We start from the raw sequence: 19699 nt of genomic DNA on the forward strand, positions 1-19699 counted from the left end.
ATATAACCGGGGTTTTGTTCGTCTGCAACGCAGGCCATGATTTGCCGCGATGTGAAAGAATGACGATATGACGTCATCGCGCAATATAGGGTACACACCATGTACCATACATGAAAGGTCTGAAAATCGCCTGAAGTAAGTAGGTGGTTTTTTTTTTTTTTTTTGAATAAAGTGCCGACATTCAAACAAAATGTCCAAAACGTGGATTTCGTTTGCGTTAATTTTCCAGTTACTTCTCATTGGTTTGTTCTATCACCTTTTTTACAATGGACCAAGTAAAACTTCGGAGACGATTTCAGTTCCCAAGGATTCTTTAGTAAACTTGAAGGACCTGCAACCATCGACAAAAAAACAAGACTCCAGTAATGTAAGCTTAACTATGGAAGACGCGGCGAAGCTTATTACAGAAATCAAATGGCATGAAATAGCCCGAAAACCAGCGCCTCCGGCAGGAGAAATGCACGACAAATGGATTGTTGTCACGACTATAAATTCACCAACAGCAGATGTGAAAAAGTTGGCTGGTATTGAGGGTTGGAAGGTTGTAGTAGTCGGCGATACAAAAACCCCAGCAGATTGGAGGTAAAAGGCTTGTTATTTATAAACGTACATGAATATACAATACATTAGCTGTAGTTAGCTCTGATTGTCTTTTTATGAGACGTAGAAACACAAAACGAACCAATTTTTTCTACTGATCAAAATGATGCTTTGCCCCGCCGCAATATCGGCGTGAAAGCCAAGCTCTCGAGAGAGACAAAGTGTTGACAAAATCAACAGAGCATATTATAGGTAAGCTTAAAATCCCAATAAAATTAAATTTAGCTAAAACTTAAGATTTTTTCATTCGTGTTAGCTTAGTGCTAAGATACGGAATGTCATCGGATTGATATTTTTGTGTGATTTTGTTTAACGCTTAGTTGCTTTTAATATTTTTTTTCATGTACCTCCAAATTTTGTTGTTTGAGAAAAATTATGCAAATGTGCAAATGTGGCAAAACCGTATTATAACATATGATTAAGCAATATTTGGTTTTCAACTCTGGTGCTTAGATACAGAAAACTTTCCAAAAGAATGTTTGCTTTAACCTTTTTAACGTTTGGCCCTCTGGAAAAATATAATTTTTGGAGCAATTGCAGATTACCCACAGGTAGCCCAAGCTCAAGATACTGTATGAGTATTTGTACTAACCTAAATTCTGAAAATACGCCAAAAACCTCAGATGCAATCCACCAATCAAATGTCTGCAGTTGTGGTTACATGCCAATCCATTATTTTATTATTTTTGAACAGAAAAATATAATTGGAAAGAAATCATCCAGACAAGTAAACATGGTAGCATCATCCTCGGAGACCCAGGGGCAGTTAGTGGGGGCAGGGAAAAGTCTATACGGGCAAAAAAAAAAAAAAATCGGCGAAGAAAAGTCAAGAGCAAAAAAAATAGCCCCTGGGGATATTTTTTTTTGTTCTTGACTTTTCGCCGATTTTTTTTTTTGCCCGTATAGACTTTTCCCTGCCCCCACTAACTGCCCCTGGGTCTCCGAGGATGTGGTAGCATATGCTGAATGAAATTTTCGCTATTTTTCAAAGACTTCACTCCATCTTGTCAACAAGATGCTATGCATCAAGCAATTTAGACCACAAGTGAATGTGCAATCTGATTCAATCTATGCTAAAGTCTTTTTGTAGCTACCTCCGTTACGTAAATTTATAGGACTTGAACTCTTACGAACTCACATTTAATGATTTTCATTCCAACCCTTGATAATGGCATCACGAGGCCACCAAAACGTGATTTTCAGGGCTCAAAAAACAATCAGCCGACAGACAATGTCCGGTCAAGATTACAATTTGTCCGGACAAAGTTTCGGTTTGCTGGTCATTTTGATCGGACACACATGGCTTTTAAAATGATAACTGATGGCCAGAAAAATAAATTAATTTTTTATATGGTCAATGTATATATGTTGTGGTTTAATTTTATCTTTGGTTTAAAATTTTTCAAACAAGTTTGATTTTTATTTCCCTTTGTTTCAGATTGTGACAATTAATATGAGACAATGAAAAATAAAAACCAAACTGGTTTGAAAAGACAAAATTAAACCACAACATATATTTTAAGCGTTAACTTAAATTCTAACGCCTTTTTGATTGACTTTTCTGTATCACATCTTACAAGGCATTACGAGACGATATATTCAAGAAATTGCAGCCAAAACAGTTATAGTAAAGAAAAGTAGTTGGTGATTTTATGCCACACAAATGAAGAAGGTCTAACAAACAGCAAAAACGTATTTTCCAAACTTGTCAGGTCAAAAAATGAAAAGTGACCAAGCTACCGAATCTGTTTGGCCAGTCAACATGACCGACAACTGTCCACAAATTATTTTGAGCGCTGAAGGATGTTATATCGTTTGTTTTTACTTGTTTGTGTATTTCAAAAAATGATATATTTGTTTTTCTAATGATAAGCCCCATGTTGTAGAGCTTGTCCCTGTTGAAGGAATTGTTTTGGCTTTAATATTGTAATGTTTCCCAAAGAGAGCTTTTCTATTGGATAATCTTGTAAACAAACACAGTATCCTGTCCTGAAAATAGAAACCCAATTTGAAATGCAATTTCCATCTGAGAATAAGTCCACTGTATATTAGTCTCTTTTGCAACTGTTGTTTGGGTCATCACACGTGACTCTCTCCACAACACAGGGACGGCGGAGCGGGGGGGGGGCGGAAGGGCTTAGCCCCCCCCCAGAATTCCGAAAAAATAAAGACTTACTAAGAGAAGGTCTAAGCCCCCCCACTCAAGTCACTAGTCAGCCCCCCCACTTGGAAAATTGCTCCGCCGTCCCTGCAACAGATGCTTAAACTCAAACCCTATTAATTTTATTTCTGCCATTTAGCCAATCATACCATACCAGTATAAGATTTACTCAATTAAATGCCGCCCTTGAAAAAATGCTCCCCTTATTTAAATGCTGCCCTTGATTAAACTGTGCAGATGGAAACAAAATAACAAATGGCAAGGACACATTAGGGACAGTTAATGAGGTTAATAAATTAATATGTTATGACGAAAGGATGATAAGAATGTAAGAAGTGCACTGTACTGTACATTACAGCACATAAAATTGACCAATTACAGTGTACGTGTCCATAATGTTCGCTTTATAAAATATATACTAAATACAAGTAAGTTAAAATGGTAAAATTAAAATGATAAAACCACATTTTTGCTGTTTGCCATCATCAGGGTCAACCCTGATGATGGCAAACAGCTTTTTTTCTTTTTTTTACCATTTTAACTTTTTAGCCTTGTATATAGTATACAGTGTACGTATTATCTTAAAGATGAATTCTATATATACGACCTAGTGCCTTCATGAATAGCATGAGTGTTAAATGATAATGTTTGTTTTTTTCTCAGCCATACCAACTGTGTTTTCTTGAGTGTCGAGAAACAGAAGTCTTTGGGATACCGCATCCATGACTTACTTCCTTACAAAAGTTATGCAAGAAAGAACATTGGCTACCTCTACGCTATTCAACATGGTGCCAAAATTATCTATGACACAGATGACGATAATTCCCCAACAAGTGGTAAAATAACTTTTTACCAACAGGAAACTGGTGACTTTTTAGTGTATAGAACAGATTCCATAGTGGTAAATCCTTATGAACATTTTGGGCAGAGCACCATTTGGCCAAGAGGGTACCCTTTGGATCACATTGCTGATCCCCCCTCACATGTATTTGTCAAGTGCGCTGGGGTGGATACAGCGATACAGCAGGGAGTAGTTAATGGTGACCCAGATGTGGATGCAATCTTTCGGTTAACAAGGAAAGACAAAGATGTGGATTTGAAAGTCGAGTTTGACCCTGAAGCGCCAGCTGTAGTTCTTCCTCCAAAAACAATGGCTCCATTTAACTCTCAAAACACGCTGTTCATGAAAAAAGGATTATGGGGCACCATGCTGCCAATCACGGTAGCTTTTCGAGTCTGCGATATTTGGCGTGGTTACTGGGCTCAACGGTTACTGTGGGATGTCGGATCACAGCTTTCATTTTTTTCACCAAATGCCGTGCAACTTAGAAATGCACACAACTACCTTGAAGATTTCATCGATGAGAAAATGCTTTACCATGATGCTGGGCGATTAGTTGAGTTTTTGGTCAACTGGAAATCTGAGAAACCAGATTTCTTCAGCAGAGTTCTGGATCTGAGCATAGCAATGGTTCACCAAGGCTTCTGGGAGATGAAGGATGCCATGCTAACAGAAGCTTGGCTAGCAGATTTAGTTAGCGTTGGATATGAAATGCCAGCTGTAAAAACTGAACCGAAAGCATGCCTGAGAAACACAGTGGGTGGAGAAACCATACTGCACTTTAAGGAAAAGCCCTCTTCCTATTTGAGAGCAGGTAAAGAGTTGAAAGTTGTAGTACCAGTAAAAAGTGGAGTGGACATTTTTTATAGAGAAAAATGAGGCTTGTTATTTTTTAGGTAGGGGGTTCTAAAACTTTTAAGGGTGGCTAAAAGAGGGGTTATGTTTCTTGTTATATGAAGTAAATATATGCTGTTTACTTTAAAAGAAATGGATTCCCCAGAGCATCTCAGGGAAAAGTTTTAAAAAATAGCTTCTGCTAGGAAGAGGGGTCATATTTTATGAAAAGGGCCACCCGTCCATGCCCCAAATAGTCTACCTCGCAGAAAACAAGATACAAACAAGTAGTACTTAATGTATATTTTTAATAAATAAATGGTAAATTATTTCAGACAGAAAATTGAAAAACAGTACCAGTTAGTGAATGATTGCATTCATTAATCTTGCAAAATATTGTCTGATTTTAGCCAACTTGGCCTACACCCTTGTTGGCTAAGTATCAGGCAATATTCTGCACAATTTCACAGGATAATGATCATTAACATACAGGGCTGTCATTTAGATTTTAAGCAGCCATAAGTAGCATAGTAAAGTGTAACATAACACCAATCAATATCCTCACCCATAGCATTAAGTTAACTCAGCCGTAACAGGTTTTAGGGGTTACGGTCCTTAATGACAGCCCTAATTCAGCGGCTGACTACTGGCAAACGCACAATCTGATTGGCTACACAGGCACTTTTTATCAATTGATTGAAAGCTCTCAGAGCATGCATGTGATTTTTTATGCATAATTACAACCAAAAAGTTGCCAACAAATTGAAACCTCAAGCTTTCAGTCAATTTTTTATTTTAGTTCACCAGTAAATTTTCTCTGAATCTGATTGGTTTAAATTGATCACGTGATACAATAGTGTTCATCCACAGAGAGACACTATCAGCCCTTATAGTTCACCACTAAATTTTCTTTGATTCTGATTGGTTTAAATTGATCACGTGATGCAATAGTGTTTGTCCGCCGGAGGGCACTATCAGCCCTTATAGTTTACCACTAAATTTTCTCCGATTCTGATTGGTTTAAATTGAACACGTGACGCGATAGTGCCCGTCCGCCGGAGGGCACTATCAGCCCATAGTGCCCTCCCGTGAAATATGCCCGGATCGATAGTGCCTGCCTGTGACTGTTTTTTGTAAACAAGCTGCCTGCAGACAAAAAAATCCAACCAAATTCACTGCATTTAGTGGGTTTCTCATCTGGTTTTGTTTCGTTTGTTAAATTTCGGCTTTCAATTGAGTTTTTTTATCCTCAAAAGTAAAAATATTGATGCTTCTTAAAACTAGCATATTTGCCCTCGAAGCTTCACCTTTCGGGCTAATATTTGTTTTAAGAACATCAAATTTCCGCGGGGCAACTATCAGCCGATAGTTCCTCAACGGAAACACTCTATTGTTAAAATAGTGCCTGTCCCAGAAAAATACCTGGATGGGCAGTACTTGTTCGTGAATTTTTTTAAAAAAACAAGCGGGCCTACAGACAGGAAAACCCCACCAAATTTACTGCATTTAGTGGGTTTCTTGTCTGGGTATGTTTTATTTGTTACATTTCGGCTTTTAAGTCTTTATCATAAAAAGTAAAAAAATTATTCAAGATACTTGTTTTTGAATGGACGCCTGGAAGAAAATTTAGTGGTGAACAATTTGTCTTGGAGCTATTGGCTTATAGTTGCCCCTTGGAAATTTGATGTTTCTAGAACTAGCATATTAGCCCTGAAAGCTTTGCTTCTCCAGCTAATATTTTGTTTAAGAACATCAAATTTCCAAGGGGCAACTATCAGCCAAAAGTTCCTCAATAGAAACACTCTATCCTTTAGATAGGGGCTTACAGTGTCTTACAATGAGATAAAGAAGACAAATTTATCTGCCAATGCAACAAAGAACGAGTTACCAATGTAAAGCTGGTTTTATTTATTTTTCTCACTTTTGTGAAGTTTTACATTCTGCGTAGCACAATGCAAAGCATTTTATGGAACCACAAACTGGTGACAACAAAGAAAAAGTGACTAATGTAAAGCTTGTCTAACTTATTGTTTTAACTCATTTATTGAGTTGTTGTATAGTTATGGCTCTATGTGGCGCTGAGCAGCAAAAATTCATTCATGCTGATGGGCCACTGAGAGTGACTAACAATAATAATTATTGCTTTAGCTAACCTTTCAAGTACATCAAAAGGGTACATACAACTAATAAACCGAAAATGATTGATTAAGCGCTCTCAAATAAGCACTGCACCTTTACGGAAAAAGATTTAATAAGCGTTGCTTTCGAATAAGGGCTGGGGTGCTAATTTAGGTATTTACAAAGAAACTTTGAAACAGTGTTATGTTACCTCTTGTATTAGAACAGCAGTACTTTCACAAAGAGACTGAGAAACTGTGTTCATGTTATGTACCTCTTGTATTTCAATCAAAATAATTTTATTGTTAATTGTGCATACCGAGTACTGGCCTCACTTAATTCTCTCTATATTCCCCTCAGTGTTTTACCTGTAGTTGAAATAAGCGCGGCACGTTCAACATGAAAAATTAAAGGAAGCAAAATACGCTAGTATGAAGGTGTCAGAGTTTTGTTTGAATTTCCTGTGGACAAAGTCTCCTTCGCAGCCACTTTTGATGAAAATGGCTGCTTTGAGCAACTGATGTTATTATGAATAGTCCTATTGACAAAGGGTTAATTCTAGAGTAAAGGTGTTAGATTACTGTTAACTGGAATTTGTCATTTTGCCATTGCTATTTGTCATTGCCATTTGCCAATAAAATTATAAAAGAATCACATTGTGTCTCCATTCGATTAAGTATTCTTTATTTTTGCGGACTTGAGATACATTTTTATAAACCATACTCATGAAAATAAATACCTAAATTATATCCAAGTGCAACTGCAGCTTATGATGGGAGGCGCGGTGGCCTAATGGTTAGTGCGCCGGACTCCGGATTGAGCGGTCCGAGTTGGAGCCCCGGCCGGGGTCACTTGTGTTGTGTTCTTGGGCAAGACACTTTACTCTCATAGTGCCTCTCTCCACCCAGGTGTATAAATGAGTACCGGCGACATAATGCTGGGGGGGAACCCTGCGATGGACTAGCATCCCATTCAGGGGGAGTAGAAATATTCCTAGCCGCTTTATGCTACGGAAACCGGGATAAGCTCCGGCAGTGTGGGCCGCTTGGCTCGTGGCTTCCTCTTTTTTTCCCCTCAACTGAAGCTTATAGTAAATGTTTTTGTTAACAAAAGGTGAGAGAGGGGGAAAAGTGAAGTTGGACCCTTTTCAGGCTTGACGGAATGGGAAGATGAGCTTGTCCCCTGTGCCATTTTGGTTTGGAGGTGAACACGGTGAACATTTCAGTTTATGCTGTATGTCGCTGTGGAAAAGCTGCTCTTATAACACTATGTAAAAACCCATTAAAAATAATCTTATTATCATCTTTTTACAATCAAAACGGCTAAAGCACTGCGCTTAGAAAACGACCCCTTGATTCCAGGGGTGCTAGGGGGAGAGAGCAGGGGGTGCACTCCCCCCTCCCCCCCTCCCCCCCCCCCGAGATGACCTGCAGCTTTCTTATACAACTGGTAATTCTGCAAAACAAACAATGTGATTTTATTGTGGTGCACCCCCCTTAGAAAAATCCTGGATTCAAGTTTCGAATGTTCAACAGAATAACAGAATCACCACTGAATAGAACGCTTGAAAATTGGTTGATTTTCGTTGCATTTATTTCACTTATTTGGTTTGGTCGGATAAACTGTGCCTATGAAGTTTTCGAGATCTGGCCGGGGCACTGCGTTGTGTTCTTGGGCAAGACACTTCACTCTTACAGTGCCTCTCTCTACCCAGGTGTATTAATGGGTAACGGCGAATTTACTGCTGGGGGATAACCCTGCGATGGACTAACATCCCATCCAGGGGGGAGTAGCAATACTCCTAGTCGCTTAATGCTAAGGAAACCGGGATAAGCTCCGGCTGTGTGCACCACTTGGCTCGGCCACAGAATTTTAGGGAGTTACTGTAATACTACGCTTATCAGTTTAGTATGCAAAGAGGGAAAGTTCGCGCCCAAGTTTTACCGTTAAAACTCTGCTGTTGTCAGGGGCGACAGAGCTTATTTACTCAGTACGGCCGCGAGAGGTTCGGGCCGGATTAATCAACGACCCAAAAAAAAAAGATTAGGCCCGAGGCTTCGCCGCGTGGCGCGGTCAACAGGTTGCGTTTGATGGTTTCATATCAGAATTGTATACTGTATTCACTCCCACGGCGACCTATAGTCGCGTGTACTAAGTAAAACATTACGTCTGAGTCACGAGATGTCTAAAACGTGGATTTTATTCGCGTTATTTTTGCAGTTAATACTGATTCTTTGGGCATATCAACTGTTCAAAAATGAACCAAGAAAACCCCTGGAGGAACGCGAAGAAACTGGAATTGACACGGAAATGAATTCTGCTCGCAAGAAGCTCTTTACAAACTTAAAACTAGCACAACTGAAAACCAAAGAAATAAACTGGAAAGAAATACCCCGAAAACCAGCGCCTCCCGAAAAGGACATGCACGACAAATGGATTGTTGTCACGACTATAAATTCACCAACAGCAGATGTGAAGAAGTTGGCTGGTATTGAGGGTTGGAAGGTTGTAGTAGTCGGCGATACAAAAACCCCAGCAGATTGGAGGTACACATATATTTAACTTTATACAACAATGTTTTTATTTAGCCTTGATTGTATTTTGTCTATCTGTTTTCCTCATCTATTAAATATAATCTGTATCTAGGGCAAAACGAACCAAGGCTTCTTGTTGTAAAAGCAGAATTTATTCATGAAATTTGGTGTCTATATTGTCAGCTTTATGTACATACACGACATGTCAGTGCTAGACACTAAACTACTCGAGTATCGCTGAATTTTTTATCAGTAACAAAGTGGTTTCCTTTGTTACCAGTTCATATTCAATAAATACACAAGAATCCACACAAGATTCTATTCAAATAAGTAGAATTCTTAAAATCGTGATCTTGCCCAACACGTTAAGAGACGCTCCCAGGAAGCCCAATATCTTCTGAAGTTGCAGTTGAAAAACGAATACCGTATTTGAAAGCTTTTAGCAGACCGCTAGCTTGCCGAGGTAAATTACTCGTGGTTCACCGATTCTATAGTTAGTTTAAGCTATTTTCTAGCAGTCTTATAAACAATTTAAGGGATTAATTCGAAATTAATGGTTACTTTTGATTGCTAGAAAGAGCGCCGTCCCGATACAAATACAGGTTCAAAGCGGAAAATGTCGCTAGAACTCGTTAAATTTTAAAAACAACTCTTATAAAACTTCACCGACATTTTTAGCGTTACTACCAGCTTTAGTTACTTGATAAGATTTCCGATGTTAGTACAGTAAATTTCTGTAACAAAAAAAATAGAAACTTTGAGTAAACCTTTGGCGCGCTTTGCTAATTCGTTTCGGTAGCTAATTCACCTTTATCGACTTCAAATTGATAATTATAGCTTAGTGTTTCAGTTGCCCGCTAAAGCAGACAAAGCAACACAACAGTTTTTTTAGAAACTATAAAAAGCCACTTTGTTCACTGATCTTTACTGTCGCTAAAAAAAGACGTGACATCCGTGAGATGAAGACTCTTACAAACAGCGATTTTTAAAACGTTCAAACAAACATCGCTCCTACTTTCTGCTTCAACTCAGGAAAATTTGTAGAACTGAAACAGTTATTAACTCATATATTTTGGATTTTCTTTGGCTCAGTTAAAAGGTTAATAGCTTTCTTCTTTTTTCCTTGACGTAAAACGTTTCGTCGTTTCAAGCCTCTTACTCGCGTCATGTGGTTAGACCAAACATGCATTCAATATCTGACATTTTGCGTCAGTATGCTTGATAAATGATTTTGAAGGCCGCGGAACTCGCTGGATGTTATGAAGGAAACAATTTGGTTCGTTTATCTTTACTTCGACGGAACCAAAACCCGAAAAGATCTTAAAAAACTCGCAGTGACATCAGAATAAAACGGTTCTCTGTGCCGTCTCTTTTTTAGCAAGTAACTAAGGGTTTAAACTTAGGAGTAATGTATAATAGTTAAGTGTTCTATAACTTAAAGCTGAATCAACACCAGTACATAATATTGTATTTGGAATAACTATTTGTGTGATAAAACTTGTTTGCTCGTGACGTGAAGGAAGCCGCCATTGTTTTCGCATTTGGGACGATACGAAAGCTTTCTCGCGAGGAGGGAGTTGTTGGAGCAATGCATTTTAAGATATTTAGGATTTGGGGGAAAATTTTTAATATTAACTATTTCAGTTTATGGTTCCTTTCTTAAATAGAAAACATTTTGTCATCGATTTTTAAAATAGCTTTGGAAATGTAAGGGATTTCAATTTTTGTGTAGTTCGTGTAATTTATTACCACACAGTCAGTTTCAAGTTATGCGGATTCGGATTTGAACGAAAATAGAGGCCAGGCGGACTTACGGATTTGGCCAAAAAATAGCACCCCTCTCATATTTATTTAACAATTATCCTGCGAAAGGCGGAATATCGCCTGATACTTAGCCGACGAGGCCGTAGGCCGAGTTGGCTAAAATCAGACGATATTCCGCAAGATTGAGCAGGATATTGTTTTATTATTCAACAAATTGCCAACGAAACACATTTTGCAGAAAGAAAAACTATAATTATGCAGCGCTTTACAAGGTTTCGGACGAATCTTCGCAACCTACATATATCGCAGGATATCTGTTATGTACGGATGACAGATATCGTTAACATTTTGACCATATATGGGCAGCGCGCGCATGTGTTGAATAATAATTAGGGATATCCGTATTTACTCATGACTTGCTTGTACTTGATCTTACGTCAATTGCATTTAATATATATTTATTCTCGATTAGCTGTATTTCTAGTAGACTTGTTTTCTCTATTCGCAAAATAATCGCTTGCGATTTAAGATCGTAATAGTCACCGAATGTTGAAACAATTCGCTTAGCTTGAGTGTTGACACAGTTGACCAGATTCTGTAAACAAGTAATTAAAATATGTGAAACTGCTAATTTGGACAAACAACTAGAATCTACAAACTAAGATTTCATATTGTATTTTCTTCTTTTTTTTTTATTTAGAAACTGCTATACACTCAATCTCCAAACGGTAGAGTGGTTTCAGTTGACGTACTTCCAAACAAGTAACTTCCTCATAACCCACAAGTTTCTCACAGTTTTGGGCCTAACTCTCACAACAATGAGCTACAACAAACCTCATAAAAAGATCTAAGTTCGCTAACGCAAGTTGTCACCTTTTAGGGCTATTTGTAGACTTGCTTACAAGTCGAGTTCACAGAGCGCGAAGAGAACACACAGAGAAGCGGAAAAGAGAAGCGAACGACTTTAGAAAGTCTAGGCTATTTGTTTCCACCGAACTAACGAAGGCCAGATTTTTACTTGTGCACGCCTTAAACTGAAATTCTTTCGAGGAAAACTTATTTTTAGCCCATTATCTTTCAATACTGCGAAACATTAGAAATGATGTTTGTATTGGAATTTGGATTTGTGAAATTTGTAAGGTTTACAAAATTTTGCACAATCAAACAAACCGACTTCGATAATGCATTTTCTTGATCTGAGCGGTCCGAGCAGCTCAGTGAAACAACCCAGATTACACATATCAAAGAAGTTTTAAAGTTTACTTTATATTATTCAATGAAAAATTAATCTGATAGTCATAAATACAAGACTCCGTGAAAAGACCAGCACTACTGGTCTTCACTTCAGTAGTTTAAACGGCTAAGTGAACACATAGGAGCTCAGTATGCTGCTCATGAACTTAAATCTGCTCCACCACAGAGACGACGAATCAAATCCCACAACTACATGTAATACGTTTTCAAACTCTCCGGTTTTATTTGGTTAAAAATTTGCAAATTGTATGCGTCTACGACGCCATTAATAATATTAAAAGTATATTTTGTAGTGTACATAGTATATTGTATAAGCTCATGCGGTCGTTGGTGCCATACTGGCTTCCTTCAGGTTGCAATAATATATATACAAACAGTCACTTCAGTTCATAATTCGTTACTTTATTGCCCATATAATAGATCCTTTTCTGACCAAGCTTGTTCGGTCAAGATGGCGAGATATTGGCCTCGTTCTTTTCTTGCGTATTTATGAACCTTGCTACTTCGTCTTGGTCAGTAAACATGCAAAAATAGAACTTGGCCAATATCCCGCCATTCTGACCTTACGCTTGGTCGATTTGCACTTGAAAAATAATTTAATCGCTCCACATCTACAGAAATACCTTCTAACTTAGAACTCACTTTCAATAAATGTCAAATCACTGTAAACTACGCTTTGAACTATGCTTGTAAACTATAGAGCAGTGAAGATTAAATTTAAAGAATACAGAACCGAAGATAGAACTTTCCTGTCTCTCTCTAAATCTGTCCCGCGACACCGGACCCATTATTCACTTAAAGACTTAACAGCACAAATGCACATGCATGCAGGAGTTAACAGAAAATCGGAAATGAAATACTGTACAGTTTAACCTCTCTAATACAGACACCGAAGGGACAGAGCAAAGTGTCCGTATTAGAGAGGTGTCCGTATTATAGAGGGGTCCGTATTATAGAGGGGTCCGAATTATAGAGGGGTCCGTATTATAGAGGGGTCCGTATTTTAGAGGTCACCACGATGACGTCTCTTTTATGACTCCACTGTTAGTTTGAAGTGTTCAGAAACTAAAATGAGGCCCATCCTCATCTTTTGATTGCATCTAAATTGAGTTAAAATATGCAGTACTGAGACACACTGCCTATCAGTAGAGTACGACATTGTACATTTCAGCTACATTGGAATCACTGTTTTTGAACCAGATGATCTACCGACAACGCAATGCTGCATGTAAAGTTGTAATATTAAGCACAACGTCTAAGGTGAATAAAGCGTTGTTGTTGTTTTTATAACCACGAACAGTAAATTGTTTTTTTTTTGTATTTAATACATACACTATCATCACCTGATCACCGGAGTGTCCGTAATAAGGTCTAATAAAGAGGTTAAGTTTATATGAGTTTTCTCCCTGGGACCGAAATTTAGTGTCGGTTGTCCGTATTAGAGAGAGTCCGTATTGCAAAAGTTTTTTTCTAAAGAAAATATGTGAGAGGTTTGTTGGGATATCGGAGATTGTCCGTAACAGGGAGGTGTCCGTATTAGAGAGGTGTCTGTAAGGAGAGGGTCGACTGTATTAAATGACGTTTATGTCTCTTTCTCTTCCACAGACATCCTAACTGCGTTTTCCTGAGTGTTGAGAAACAGAAGTCTTTGGGATACCGCATCCACGACTTACTTCCTTACAAAAGTTATGCAAGAAAGAACATTGGCTACCTCTACGCTATTCAACATGGCGCCAAAATTATCTATGACACAGACGACGATAATTCCCCAACAAGTGGTAAAATAACTTTTTACCAACAAGAAACTGGCAAATTTCACGTGTACAAAACAGATTCTGCTGTAGTGAATCCTTACGAACATTTTGGGCAGAGCACCATTTGGCCAAGAGGGTACCCTCTAGATCACATTGCTGATCCCCCATCACACAAGTTTGTTACATGCCTAGGGGCGGACACATCGATACAGCAGGGCGTAGTTAACGGTGACCCGGATGTGGATGCCATCTTCCGGTTAACAAGAAAAGACAAAGATGTGGATTTGAAAGTTGAGTTTGACCAGGAAGCGCCAACTGTTCTTCTTCCTCCGAAGACAATGGCTCCATTTAATTCCCAAAACACGCTGTTTTTGAAGAAAGGATTATGGGGCATGTTGCTTCCAATAACGGTAGCTTTTCGAGTCTGCGATATCTGGCGTGGTTACTGGGCTCAGCGGCTGCTGTGGGATGTTGGATCACACTTGTCGTTTTTCCCGCCAAACGCTGTCCAATTTCGGAATGCACACAATTATCTTGAAGATTTCATCGACGAGAAAATGCTCTACCATGATGCTGGGCGACTAGTTGAGTTTTTGATTAACTGGAAATCTGATAAACGAGATTTCTTCAGCAGAGTTTTGGATTTAAGCGTAGCAATGGTTCACCAAGGCTTCTGGGAAATGAACGACGTCATTTTAACAGAAGCTTGGCTAACTGATTTAGTAAGCATTGGATATGAAATGCCAGCTGTAAAACCTGTCCCTAGACCATGCAGAAATACATTGGGTACAGAGACTGAACTGCGCTCCAAAGAAAAGTTGTCTGCATATTTAAGAGCAGGTAGAGAGTTGAAAAATGTACTACCGACAAAGACATGAAAAGAAGACAAAAACTATTGTACTAAAACATTTTTTAGAAGCCGCTTTTCTGGTAACTGACTGTTTCATGGAAGTTTAGCTTGCAGAGATGATCACGAGTGCCTACCGTACGAACAGGCGTTATAGTGTGATCAATATAGCAAGGAGAAGGGAAGTATGGAGGTGCAGAAGAAGGAAGTCTTCACAGACTAAGGCTGTCCCAAAGATGTTCGAAATTCCCCACAAGTTGCTCGAAATTTCTTAAAAAGTTGCTCGAGTGTTGCTTCAAAAAATCCAAAACGTTGCTTTTTGTTAAAAAAAAACTTTTCCAAATATTTGCTAATTTAAGATTTTTAAGCATTTTAATGCAACAACATCGTGAAGAAACCGCGATGACGTCATGTTTGCTGTCGAAATCCGAAATCCTCGGCAAACTTTGTTAATCGTCGGAAACGTTCGTATGGCCTTCGAACAACACTCGAACAATCTTAGGAAATCTTTGGTCTAGAAATTGCTCATAATACAAGAAAATGTTCGCAGTATGAAATGTTGCCCAAAAGTTGCCGTGCATCTTTGTGGCAACCTTATCACGGACTAAGAAAAAAATTGCTTACTAGAGTAGTTTTAACAATAATTTTAAAAGCCTAATAACAGAGTAGGCATAGCCGCGTAGATGAAAAATGTGAACAAAAAATGCAAAAACCCTTCAGTTGTAAGTGTTGTATACGGTCCCACGAAATAGAAACTTTGAATTTTATCCAGTTTAAAGAACGTTTTTGTAATTTTTATTATAAGTTGATTACAGTCGAAGCTCTCTTAACGGACACTCTCGTAAGCGGACAGCTCTACTTACGGCCGCCTTGTTGGAAACCCCGTTTTAACTCCCATACAAACTCTGTATTTTTACATTCTCGTAAGCAGACATTCCCGTAAGCGGCCGCGGACACTTTCAGAGATTACGACTTAGACTTCTTCCTTGTTTTTAAGCTCCCGTAAGCGGGCATCCCAAAGAAAATCGTATTTACAACCTCTGTATCATTTTTTTTATCAATCAACTTCACATCGTCGTCCGTCACAATGATTTTAAAGTAATTACAGTTCCATATTTCAGTTTTTGTTTTTGTCGTCATCCACGTCCGTCCGCGGTTTATATTGTTAGCTGGGCAAGCTCCCGTAAGCGGCCATCTGTCCACTACACCTTTAGTGGCCGCTTACGAGAACCATTCTCGTAAGCGGCCAGCTCCAGTTACGGACACTTTTTTCGCGTCCCGAGGGTGTCCGCTTACGAGAGCTTCGACTGTAGTGAGTTTCTTGATAGAATTATGTACCGTACACGTGTTGAAATTTTTCTTTTAACAAAAAATAATTTATATGACTTGTCTCTAGGTCTGTACAGGCCCGCAAATGATCCCGACCCGCAAATGATCCCGGGACTGCAAATGATCCCCAAATTGGACCGCAAATGATCCCGGGACCGCAAATGATCCCAAAATTGAACCGCAAATGATCCTCGGACCGGAAACAGTCGCCTAACCGTAAAAGTTGGATATGCGTGGACTAAAGAATTTGGACAGGGGATTTAAATTTATTTAATCCATTTCTTTATTAATAATACAACAATTAGAAAAACAATTAACGCGAGCGAATGTACCGTATTTGAACGATTTACTAAAGTAAATTCAAAACCACAGCTGATAAATATGCTCCGATTAGTAACCTAAAACGTGACATAAAGTTTAACAATCCAACCAACAGAAATATGAACTCTCTCCAATCAAGGGATGAATTATTTGCGGCGAAATGCTTTAAGCTGATAGCCATTCACACGCTAGCCTCACACGCAGTCGTTTTTATGGGGAGGAGTGAAACACGATCGCCCCTAAGGGAGGCTATTCACACGCAGTCACGCAGCGTTCATAGCGGCATTATAAATGTCTAGACGTAAAGTCTGGAAGAAAGTTGAGTTTTGTTGCTGATTTCTATCATATCGATCTCCGACTCTTGTTATCGAGCTACTCTCTTTCGAAATCTGTGGTTATTTTTTTCTTTGAATGTCTTCATCAAGTCACTGAAATAAATTCTGACACAGGCAACTAAAAATTTTCTCAAAAACTGACTTCATTTTCGCTTAGCTTTCAGTACAGATTAATTGACAGTAAGAAATTTGCACGTGCAAAAGTTGACAGCTCTATGCGTGCGGTATGCAAATAAATTTACCCAGAGACGCTGTAACCGTTTACTGTATTTCATTTTATATTTGCAAGAACGAGTTGTGAAGGAAAATGTGTTTTCAAATAACGGTTTCAAAATCTGTCATAAACTCCAAAATTCGCACGTAAAAATTTTGTGCGCTTCCAAGGAAAAGGAGGCTCGTGTCTACCAAGGCAGCATTGTACAGGAAGTGGCTAATTAGACAGCAGAGACGTCTTCGAAGATTCATGTTTATTTTTTAGGTGCGTTTTCTAAATGAAAAACTTAGATACATGTTAATTTTGTTATTTCGCGCGTTATTTTCACCGCTTTTAATCGTTGCGTTTTATTATGCCTGAGGCACTTGGTCTTTTATAAAAATACATCCATAGACGATTCATAAAGTCCACGCCATTCCAAATATTCTGTTGTATCATTTACACAAATCATTTCCGGTACTGGGATCATTTGCGGTCCAATTTGGGATCATTTGCGGTCCCGGGATCATTTGCGGGCCGGGATCATTTGCGGGCCTGTACAGGTCATCTTACGAATCTTAGTCAGTTTGGAAACAGTCATTTTTTCACTTAGATTTTATTTATGAAGGTTTAATTTTATACTATCCCAGAGAGAAAATCCTGCCGAATGATTGTTGATGGGGCATTTTACTCAGTGTCACTGCAGTTGTGGAACTCAGGAACCCTTAACCTTTAAAAATATGGAACATTGTTAGAAATCCAATAGTTTGTCTTAAAGTCAAGCCAACTTACTCGTTTTAAGATCGAATTTAATGGGTAGATTTTTATTTTTACGTCCAGTTCATTTTATGTAGTTAGGTTTTAAATTAAGACAGGAGCCATATAATCGAAAGCGCTGTTGATCAGAACTGTATAAATCATTAAATGATTTACAAGCTGATAGCCAAACTGACCACTCTGTGTTTTTATAAGATAAAAAAGGGTGCGGGTCCCCGGCCCCTCCCCATACTACGGACCTGTAAAGCCAAATATGGCGCAAGTGCAGTGTACCCGAGGGAAGATTTACTGACGAATTCACGGTATGAAAAACTTTAAAACTCGGCAGTAGCTTGATTTCTGGCAAATTTCAGACAGATCTGATCTGCAAAATCTTTTGCGAGATACACCTTAAGTTTTCAGTCTGACTGCGAGTATGTAGAATCTTTGACATTGCATTCACACATAAATCCTGTACTTCACGTTATGTTTGCCCCCATTTTACTTCCTCCTTACTTTTTTGGTCTTCATTGAAACGCGAAGTAGTGTATTACAACGAACATATCCGAAACTGATTAATCCGAAGATCCGAATGGAATAAAATAGACTTTCTCAAAACATGAAATAACTGGTGTTCAGACTTTTGCCGGAGTGTTTGAAGTGTATGTGTAATGTGAACGCTAAGATTTAGTATGCTAAAGAAAGTTTCACTGGTGTAGCCGGGTAACCCCAGTGCACACTGATTTCCCGCATAAATAACAGAAGAAGAGTTCACGATTTGAGGCGTATTGGCGGAAAAAAATCTACAAGAAAGCACGTGCGAGCACGTATAAAGTAAAAATCCCTTAATTTAAAGCTTGAATTGAAAACTTGGTAACACTGAGGATGTCTCCTGCCAGTTTTGCGGTTCGGCATTTTCACGTAGTTCATTGTTCTACAAATTTACCTAGCAATTGTGTTGTTTTGTGGATTCACTGAAACTTTAACTGACCTCAACCAAAATGTGATTACCCGTGATGGCAAACGAGTGAAAACGAATACAGTACGCTCTTGTTAAGAAAAAAAAGCTATAATTTAGCAGTTAAGTTCCCTGAAGTGAATATTTCAAATTTTCTGACGATGATGATGACGAACGAGAACGAGCCTTACACGCCAATTTTTTTTTGCCATATAATAGGTTGTAATTTGTAGAGATATTAAAACCAGTGGCCCGAAAATTAGTTTTTAACTAACGCTAAATATTGCGCTTTCGATTTCGTTGTGGACAGGTCAGTTCTGTAAAACATCTTCAGATGGCAAGATTGGACTTCTTACATATTATTTATCTATTTCCAGCTTTAATAGTCTGAAACTTGGAACTAATTCAAACTCATAGCCGTTTGCTGGTAGTTACATAACTTTAGACTTGTGATACATACAGTGTATCACTGCACTTGACCCAACTTTAAATTTGTCCAGTGGCTTCCTATTCAGGTCTCAAAATAACGGCGGGTCAAGTTGACATTTTGTCCGGGCAAAGCGGGGACAAAGTTTCGGTTTGCTGGTCATTTTGACCGTCGCGTACATGCTTTTAAAATGATAAGTGCGGACCAGAAAAAAAAAGACATTTCTGCTGCCAATTTATATATTTTTTGATTGACTTGTCGCTATCACATCTAACAAGGGCATTGAGAAGCGTTCTACCCAAGAAATTGCAGCCAAAACAGTGAAGAAATAACGGGTCTTTTTATACCATACGAACGAAGACGATCTATGGAATAACAGAAACGAGTGGTGACGACACGTGACCGAGCTAAAATCTGTTTGGTCGGTCCACATGACCGGCAACTGTCCGAAAATTATTTTGAGCCCTGCTATTCATTTCAAGCGCTGTTTTTTCAAAATTATTAAAGGTGTTCTATTCTAGACAGACTTCTGTACCCCCACAAGTGTACTCCTGGGTTCAAACCATTTATTACAGTCAAACCATTATTGGCACCAAGCAGGTGGTTTCCTGACATCTAGGTATGTTCTTGAGCTTCCAAAATCGTTGCGTAAAAGGACATGACTCGCATGACT

General features: G+C 38.6%; 2 protein-coding genes across 2 annotated transcripts; both read left to right on the forward strand.

The window, feature by feature from the left end:
- Positions 1–170: 170 nt before the first annotated feature.
- On the forward strand, positions 171–7208 carry LOC144655929 (uncharacterized). The gene is made up of 2 exons (XM_078516115.1): positions 171–582; positions 3425–7208. Exons 1-2 carry the CDS (start codon positions 191–193, stop codon positions 4479–4481), a joined length of 1449 nt encoding a protein of 482 aa, XP_078372241.1. The 5' UTR covers positions 171–190; the 3' UTR covers positions 4482–7208.
- Positions 7209–8126: 918 nt separating this feature from the next.
- LOC144656918 (uncharacterized) lies at positions 8127–18221 on the forward strand. Its single transcript, XM_078517177.1, has 3 exons — positions 8127–9100; positions 13712–16103; positions 17449–18221. Exons 1-2 carry the CDS (start codon positions 8736–8738, stop codon positions 14736–14738), a joined length of 1392 nt encoding a protein of 463 aa, XP_078373303.1. The 5' UTR covers positions 8127–8735; the 3' UTR covers positions 14739–16103; positions 17449–18221.
- Positions 18222–19699: the final 1478 nt, after the last annotated feature.

This window comes from Oculina patagonica, chromosome 6 (assembly GCF_052425735.1).
Source record: "Oculina patagonica isolate OP01 chromosome 6, crgOcupat, whole genome shotgun sequence".
NCBI classification, from domain to species: Eukaryota; Metazoa; Cnidaria; class Anthozoa; order Scleractinia; family Oculinidae; genus Oculina; species Oculina patagonica.

Excerpts from the sequence above, each read along its gene's own strand:
- LOC144655929 (XM_078516115.1), top strand. The coding sequence starts at position 191 with ATGTCCAAAACGTGGATTTCGTTTGCGTTAATTTTCCAGTTACTTCTC. Across the intron at positions 583-3,424 it reads AAAACCCCAGCAGATTGGAG|CCATACCAACTGTGTTTTCT; the intron begins GTAAAAGGCTTG and ends TTTTTTTCTCAG.
- LOC144656918 (XM_078517177.1), top strand. The coding sequence starts at position 8,736 with ATGTCTAAAACGTGGATTTTATTCGCGTTATTTTTGCAGTTAATACTG. Across the intron at positions 9,101-13,711 it reads AAAACCCCAGCAGATTGGAG|ACATCCTAACTGCGTTTTCC; the intron begins GTACACATATAT and ends TCTCTTCCACAG.